General features: G+C 34.0%; 1 protein-coding gene across 1 annotated transcript in view; it reads left to right on the forward strand.

The window, feature by feature from the left end:
- Positions 1-7,120, forward strand: part of LOC106882600 (laminin subunit gamma-1) — a 202,926-nt gene extending 195,806 nt beyond the window's left edge. Inside the window, exons 24-27 of the mRNA XM_089352440.1 lie at positions 2,062-2,261; positions 4,039-4,197; positions 6,043-6,142; positions 6,805-7,120. Coding sequence (XP_089208566.1) covers positions 2,062-2,261; positions 4,039-4,197; positions 6,043-6,142; positions 6,805-7,070 — 725 coding nt within the window. The 3' untranslated portion in view covers positions 7,071-7,120. The remainder of the gene's footprint in view (positions 1-2,061; positions 2,262-4,038; positions 4,198-6,042; positions 6,143-6,804) is intronic.
- The last annotated feature ends 2,165 nt before the right edge of the window (positions 7,121-9,285 follow it).

Genomic DNA, 9,285 nt, shown 5'->3' on the forward strand with positions numbered 1-9,285 from the left:
AAGACTTACATTTCTCGTCTACCCAGTCAGATTTCAGCCCCACTGCATGGCACCTAGGGCAAGTGTCTTCTACTTTAGCACCAGTTTGACCAGTGTCTTGTGATTAAATATGATAGACAGAAACTTAAAGAAGGCTGTCAGATATAGCTTATATCTTTTACTTGTTTTAGTCATTTGGCTATGGCCATGCTGGGGCACCACCTTGAAGGATTTTAGTCAAACGAATTAGTCCCAAAATAATTTTTTTTAAGCCTAGTGTTTATTTTATTGGTGTCTTTTGCTGAACAGCTAAGTTATGGGGATGTAAACACACCAACACCAGTTGTCAAATGGTGGTTGGGGACAAACACAAAGATGCACACACATAGATACACAACGCACACGCACATGATGGACTTCTCTCAGTTTCTGTCTACCAAATCCACTCACAAGGCTTTGGTTGATCCGAGGCTATAGTAGAAGATATTTGCCCAAGGTGCTACGTAATGGGACCAAACCTAGAACCATGTTGTTGGGAAGCAAGTTTCTAACTACACAGCCACATATATATATAAATATATAATAATATTAGGGACAAAATCCAAAATTCCAGGTAAAAACTCAATTAAAAAAACACTATATGTGATAGTAGATTTTCATTGATGAGTTCATGAAACTTGGTTCTTTTCCCTAAAACTATATATTTATATATAAATATATATATATAAAATTAACTGTAGAACTAGAAGTAGATAAGGCTGTTGATAAGGCATGTAAATGTTAGGTTAAAAACCTTTTTGGTAGAAACAATTGATTGTTGCTTGTGAGACTTCTGTCATGTTTACAGCATATGTGGGTTTGTGTCCCACAGGCAGCCTTTGTCATTTTAAATATATATATACATGCATATACATAAGAATAGCCTGGGCAAAGTTTAGAGAGCTCTTACCCCTGCTGGCGACAAAGGGACTCTCACTCAGAGTAAAAGGCAGACTGTATGACGCATGCGTACGAACAGCCATGCTACATGGCAGTGAAACATGGGCTGTAACTGCTGAGGACATACGTAAGCTCGCAAGGAATGAAGCCAGTATGCTCCGTTGGATGTGTAATGTCAATGTGAATACCCGTCAGAGTGTAAGTATCTTGAGAGAAAAGCTGAACATTAGAAGCATCAGTTGTGGTGTGCAAGAGAGACGATTGCGCTGGTATGGACATGTGGTGAGAATAGATGAGGATAGCCACACCCTAACAGTTGAGGGAACCCGTGGAAGAGGTAGGCCCAGGAAGACCTGGGCTGAGGTGGTGAGGCAAGACCTTCGTACATTGGGCCTCACCGAGGCGATGACTACTGACCGAGACCTTTGGAAATGTGCTGTGCGTGAGAAGACCCGGCAAGCCAAGTAAGATCGTTGCCAGTGCCCCTGGACTGGCTCTTGTGCGGGTGGCACATGAGATGCACCATTTTGAGTGTGGCCGTTGCCAGTACCGCCTGACTGGCTCCCGTAGGATTTCCGAGTGAGATTGTTGCCAGTGCCCCTCGACTGGCTTGTGCGGGTGGCACATAAAAGACACCATTTCGAGCGTGGCCGTTTTCGTGCGGGTGACACGTAAAAGCACCCACTACACTCTCTGAGTGGTTGGCGTTAGGAAGGGCATCCAGCTGTAGAAACTCTGCCAAATTAGATTGGAGCCTGGTGTTGCCATCCGGTTTCACCAGTCCTCAGTCAAATCGTCCAACCCATGCAAGCATGGAAAGCGGACGTTAAACGATGATGATGATGATAGGAGTTACACCACAGTCAGTTTGTGATCTTTGCTACTCTGGTATCTATTAACCAATTTATTTTGTCGGAGTTAATTATTAACTAAGAGAAAATAAATACATATAATAAAATATATATATATATATATATATATATATATATATATATATATATATATAATATTTTCATATCAGTTTCTTACCTCACATAAGTATACATAAACACATATCTGTCACACACATACTGCACAATATTGATGAATGCTGAATTTTCATTTCATCACGAATTAGTATATTATTTCTTACTTTCTTTGCAGACTTTGATAGAAATGTGGAAGAAAATAAAAAGAGAGCTGAGAAGTCTTTGACTAAAGTTGGTGAAATCAAGAAAAGGATTCGGCAAGCTGAAGCAAAAACTACTCAGTCACAGTCTGCTCTTCTAGGGGCTGAAGATGATGCTAAAGAGGCACTTGATAAAGCAAAAGAAGCACAGGACATGGCTGGTGAAGCTTCCATGGTTTGTGTTATCCTTTGTATTTATGTGTTTATATATATATATATATATATATATATATATATATATATATATATATATATATATAAATAAATTTATATATAGAGATGTACTTGCATAGCAAGTGACCTGATCTGAGATCGTGTGCTGGAACGAAAACAATTGCAGCGTGGAAGGTGTTTATATGCCATTTAAAATAACACACAAAATCCGTTAGATTCACTTCAACATTTAAATTTAATTTGTCAAAATATTTTCGTCGCTTTAAATTTAAATGTTGAAGTGAATCTAACGGATTTTGTGTGTTATTTTAAATGGCTTATAAACACCTTCCACGCTGCAATTGTTATATATATATATATATATATATATATATATACATATATAAATATATAGTTTTAGGGAAAAGAACCAAGGTTCATGAACTCATCGATGAAAATCCACTGTCACATATAGAAAAAATTAATAATTAAAAGCACAATAAATAAGTATAATATAATACAAAGTAAATATCAATAGATAATAGTGGATTTTCATCGATGAGTTCATGAATATTGGTTCTTTTCCCTAAAACTATATATTTATATATATTTTATACTGTGAAACTTAATTTTATTTTAATTTTTAATAAATTAATTTTAATTGGGTTTTTACCTGTAATTTTGGATTTTATCCCTAATATTATTATTATTATTATTATTATTATTATTATTAGTATATATATATATATATATATATATATATATATATATATATATATATATATATATGGCAATGCTGAAGTGGATTATTTGATGTTGTTTAGCTCCAGTTGATTCCTGACTGAACTAGCTGACCTCTGACCAAAGGTTTTACAGCTATGATGAACCATTTCATCTTTTCAGATAATATTTATTTACTTGTTTAAAATGATAAGGCATGTATTTTGAAGGACACATATTAACTGTTCCTTCCAGTTAAAACTCATTGGTTGATGAGTATGTAACTTGAAGTACAGTGTCTCAAATATTGCTCAGTTTTTTCCAGTGATATTCCCTCATACATTCATATACTATATACTCAGATTAAGTAAGGTTGGATGTAGGGTATTGATTTAATTTTACTGACAATAGTTACATATTAATTGTAGTGTGTTAAATTAGCTCACATGAACTGGATGAATTTGCAGTGTTTGTCACTGCATATATATCTTGTATCTTTTACTTGTTTCAGTCATTGGAATACAGCCATGCTGGGGCATCACCTTGGAGTGCTTAGTTGAACAAATCAACCCCAGTAATTATCTTTTCAAATCTGGCGCTTAGTCTATCAGTCTCTTTTGCAAAACCACCAAGTTATAGGGATGTATACAAACCAATGCCAGTTGTCAGGCAGTGGTAGGGACAATGTAAAGAGAAATATACACACACCTGGACATATATACATATATGATAGACTTCTTTCAGTTTCTGTCTACCAAATCCACTCCCAAGTAGAAGGTACTTGGTGAAGTTGCCATGCAGTGGGACTGAACACAGAACCATGTGGTTGGGAAACAAACTTCTTACCACACCAGCCCCTATATGTGTACATGTGTATATTTAATTTTCTTAGCTTTTTAATCTGGTTTGCAAGATTCATTATGTGCATTCATGTGTTGAAGCAAATTGTGTTGTGTCTGGGGAGAATCATATTGTCTTAATGCCTTATTTCAATTTCCAGTTTGAGTTCCACTCGTTTACTATTTATATTTTTTTAAGAGGTTTCTAACCAAATCTATTATCTCTCTCTCTTTGTTTAGGATGCTGAGAAGTATTTGAAAGAATCTCAAGCTATTGAAACCCGTGCAAATTCAATCGCTAGTGTAACTGATTCTTTATCAGATCAAGTAAATAAAATGAATTCTTCTGTAAATTCCATGAAAGACAGTTCAGAAGAAGACACTGATGCAGTGAACAATGTAAGAGGAGGTTTTGTTTGTTTGTTTATTTATTTATTTATTTTTTTTTATCTTATACTTGTTTCAGTCATTAAATTGTTGAAAATGCTGGAATACATTCAGAAAGAGTTGTTGAACAAATCGATGCCAATACTTATTGTTTTAATTCTTGCACTTATTCTATTGATTTCTATTTGTTGAACCACTAAGTTATGAGGATGTAAAAATCTAACATTGGCTGTCAAGCTGTGGGTGAGGGACAAACACAAGCACACAAATGTAGTTACACACACACACACACACACACACACACACACACACACACACACACATGATGGGCTTCTTTCAGCATCTGCCTGCCAAATTCACTCATAAGGCTTTGGTTGGCCCAGGACTTTAATAGGATACATCTGCCCAATACCACACAGTGGGACTGAACCCAAAATTATGTGGTTAAGAAGGAGGCTTCTTACCACACAGCCTGTGCTTATATATATATATATATATTTAACTCTAAAGTATTCACCTTGGATCTCTGTGCCCTAAATTCAAAATTCTGCTGATGTCAACTCTGTCTTTCATCTCTTCAAGGCTGGTAAATAAAACACCAGTCCCATACTGTTAACATTTTCTTCTGTCTATATTGAATGATTGAGGGTGGGTGTTGAAAGTAGATAATAGGTGCCAAAGTACAAGTTAAAAGATGAATTATATTTCTCATATTGTTACCTTAGCTGTCTGTAGTGCAGTCTAGTTTGCTTTAAATAGATAGCACACAATATGTACATGCACGTGTGTGAACAAGTTAGAAGAGTTGTAAGAGCATCAGATTGAATACTATGAAGTATTCGTCTCAGATCTCTCTGTGCCCTAAATTCAAATTCTGCTGATGTCAACTTTATCTTTCATCTCTTGAGGGTTGGTTAGCAGTCCCATACTGGGGTCATCTGTATGTCTTCCTTCCTTCCTTTCTTTCTTTCTCAAACATGGAGAGAGTTCAAAATGTCTAAAACCTGACAGCATCTCTACAAATCCATCCTTAAGGAGGGTGTGCCATCCTAAGAAGGAAGTGTCACATGATGAAACAAGAATATTACTGTGAGCAAAAGTAACACAGTAAGATTGAAACTTGGAAGTTAGTTTTGTTTCAAAGTTGATGTCAAATATCACTTCACCTACTGAAAAATATGAAAACTCACCCAAGAGAGACAACCCTAGTACATCAAGCGCGGTCCCAGGAATTTTTCGAAGAGAGGACACCAAGTCAGAAGGGAATACAGTTTCTAGAGAAAAGGGTGTAATAACATTATTTAGAAGCCCCCCCACCCCCACCCCACCTTGGGTCTGCCTCTGTACATGACAGCTGCTTTTGATATGAGCCCTGTAACGAGAATGATAAAATATCAATTTATTGTGCGCAAGATCTTAATTAAGAAGTTAAGGAGGGAAAATTAAAAATTTAAGTTAATTAGTCCAATCTTCTGTCAGTTCTACTACTCCATAGCCTACTACAACAACAACAAGTTTCAAAGAATATAGAATGATAGATAAGATGGTTTAGTTGTCTTGCATGCATCTTTGACAGATTTGGCTGGTGGTATTTCTTTGCTTGTAACCCTTGTCTTGAACACAAGGAATCTTTGTGTCAACCTATATAACACAATCTGCTGCTAGCATTCAAACAAGGTCTCCAGGCTGATGAAAATGCAATATTTTGATGTGTTGTTTCTGATTATGGTTTTTTTTTTCCCTTCCTTCACCTCACCAAACTAAGAGGTCTTGTCAGAAAGACCATTGCTATTTCCTTTCTCTTCTGACTAAGCTTTAACAAAATACTTTATCTTCCTGAATTCTTTCTCTATTTAGGCTGCTGCAAAAGCAAGTCGAGCAAAAGACAATGCAGATGAGGCGTTAAGCAAAATTAAAAAGGCTCTTGACACTGTGAATGAAATAAACAATGTTCTTGGTAAGTAAAAGTTCTTTTTGTGCTTTATTTATATTTATCACCATCATATTATATATGAGGGAGTGCTGAAATGTTCCTGGCTTGGGCAAAAGCAAATACAGGAGGATCAGTTAATTAAGATTTTATGTAACATATTCCCCTTTCTAGATTCACTCACTATTGAAGTGGTCCTTCAGTACTAAGCCCTGTAAAAGAACTCAGAAGGTTGGGCCTCCAACCAGACCTCTTGCGATATCCTTAAAGCCAGGAAATTTTTAGACCTCCTCATGTATGTGTGTGTGTGTGTGTGCACGATGGGATGCTGAAAAATTCCTGGCTTTGGATAAAAGAAAATAATGATTTTATTCAATGTATTCCCCTCTTGGGTTCACACACTTACTACAGTGGTCCTTCAGTTTTTCTTAGCCCTGTAAAAGAACTTGGAAGGTTGGACCCTCAGCCAGGTTTTTTATACCTTTAAAGCCAGGAACTTTTCCCCACTCCTTCATATCCCTCTTATCCCTCTTTTTCTGTTTAGTTGAGTGTTTAGTTGTAGGGAACTGTAAAGCATCTGCACCAATGATTTACAAATCTAAACTTAATTTTTTGTTTCAATTATTTGACTACATCTTAAAAATTCTCGCAAAAAAATATATTAATGTTATTTTGTTTTTTCTTCATAGATAATCTTGATTCACAGAAAATCAACACCACTCATTTAGACATTCTTGAACAAGAAATCATCAATGTTGAAAATTTGATGAGGTCAAATGACATAGACAACCAGATGAAGATGATAAAAGAGGCATTGAAGAAGCTGACAGAGTCAGAAGATAATTTCACTCGAGAACTTACTCAGTTAAGAGCTGATGTTAAAAATATTGAAGATATCAATAATTCCTTACCGAAAGGATGCTTCAAGCCCCTGAATCTTGAAAAGACTAAATAGGTGAGCTCAGAGGAGAAAGACATGAAGCAAAATAAAAGTAATAATAAAAATAATAATAATTATAATGATAATATTAATACTGATAGACCAATATCAATTGTGACATTATCAAAAATAAAATAACAACAAAAAACCCCCCAGCAGATATGAATGTTTTAAAATGAGAGAAAAAAAAATATATGTAAAAAAAAGCAAATGAAGAAATAATGTGTTTGACTTTCTGCATGATTTCTGGCTGCTGGGATGAAACTGCAGTCTTTAAATATGGTACATATTTTGCATAAAATTTGCATACACACATTAAGAAAAAAACACACATACATATAGACACTAACATACACATTCATGCCATTCACAAACACATACAAGGAAATGTGTTCAAATTTGGATCAGTGGAGATGAAAATTAGAGAAAAACGAAAAAAGAAATTTATTTTTGTTTTTCTTTCTTCCTTCTTTACTTTCTTTCTTTTCTGTTTTCTTTTGTGTTCTGGCATTAAATATTTCTTAATCCAATCATTTGGTTCATTAAGACACTTGTTGACACCTCTAGCTTACAATTTATTTCATATAACAGCAGAAAACAGAAGAGAGATTAAAAAAAAGAAAGTAACAAAAAAAAAAACTGAACAATATATAGAATCCTCTACCAAACTCTTACCATCAATTGTTAGTGAAGAAAAGCATGGAGAAAGAAAAAACAACAAAATTTAACAACAAATGCTATTAAAAAAAAAAAGCCTATCTAATTGTTGGTAAAGAATTATGCAAGTAAATCAAAGAAGCATTCTTCAGCAATGTGACAATGTTGGCAGCTGCTGCTAATAATAACAATAATAATAATAATAATAATAATAATAATAATGGTAATTCTGATACTACTAATAATAATAAAAATAAATAATCATTGAATTCCTGCTCTTCTTTGCAAAAAAAAAAAAAGAATAAAAATAAATGAATACCAGATTACAATTTCTTTTACAATAAAGAAAATACAGATCTAAACAAAACAAATGTCATATATAAAATTTAAAAAACAGAACCATTATTCTGGTTGTCAAATAACATTAACATCCCAGTTTTTTTTTTCGTTTTTGATGAAATACAAATTAGCCCTATTTTTGTATTACTATTATTTTTATTTTAAGGCAATGAGCTAGCAGAAACGTTAGCACGCTGGGTGAAATGCATAACAGTGTTTCTTCTGTCTTTACGTTCTGAGTTCAAATTCTGCTGAGGTCAGTTTTGCCTTTTATCTTTTTCAGGGTCAATAAATTAAGTACCAGTTGCATACAGGTGTCAATCTAATCGACTGCCCCACACAAAAAAAAAAAAAAAAATTTCAGGCCTTGTGCCTAGAGTAAAAAAAATTATTACTATTTTTATTTGTCTTTTTTTATATTTTTTGTGGTAACAGCCTTTCAAAAGATACATTGTGCAGTAATGCCACTGTCTTCTATCTTTTACTTGTACTTGTTTCAGTCATTGTACTGCTGCCAGGCTGGAGCATCATCACCTTGAACGGTTTTAGTCGAATGAATTGACCCCGGTACTTATTTTCCAAAGCCTGATATTTATTGCTATCGGTCACTTTTGCTGAACTACTAAGTTACAGGGACATTAACAAACCAACACCAGTTGTCAAGTAGTAGTGGGGTGTAAATACCAAAACACACACGCCTAGATATATACATCCATATATATATATATATAAATGTATGTGTATATATATATATATATATATATATATATATATATAAATGTATGTGTATATATATTTATATATATATATGTGTGTGTATATATGTATATATATATGCGTGTATATGTATATATGTATATGTATATATATGTGTATATATATATGTATACATATGTGTATATATATATATATATAGATGTATGTAAGTATATATAATGTATATATATATGTGTGTGTATATATATATATATATATACACATATATATATATATATATATATATATATATATATATATATATATATATATATATATATAATGGGCTTCTTTCTATTCCCATCTACCAAATCCACTTATGAGGCTTTGGTTGGCCCTGGGCTGTATAAGACACTTGCCCAAGGTGCTACACAGCGGGACTGAGCCCGGAACTATGTGGGTGGGAGGCCTCACCTGCAAATATTGTCATATTTCATTATTACTTTGGCAGAATGATGGTAAATTGCCAGAGTTTGTC

This window comes from Octopus bimaculoides, chromosome 1 (assembly GCF_046866305.1).
Source record: "Octopus bimaculoides isolate indiv1 chromosome 1, ASM4686630v1, whole genome shotgun sequence".
Lineage (NCBI taxonomy): Eukaryota > Metazoa > Mollusca > Cephalopoda > Octopoda > Octopodidae > Octopus > Octopus bimaculoides.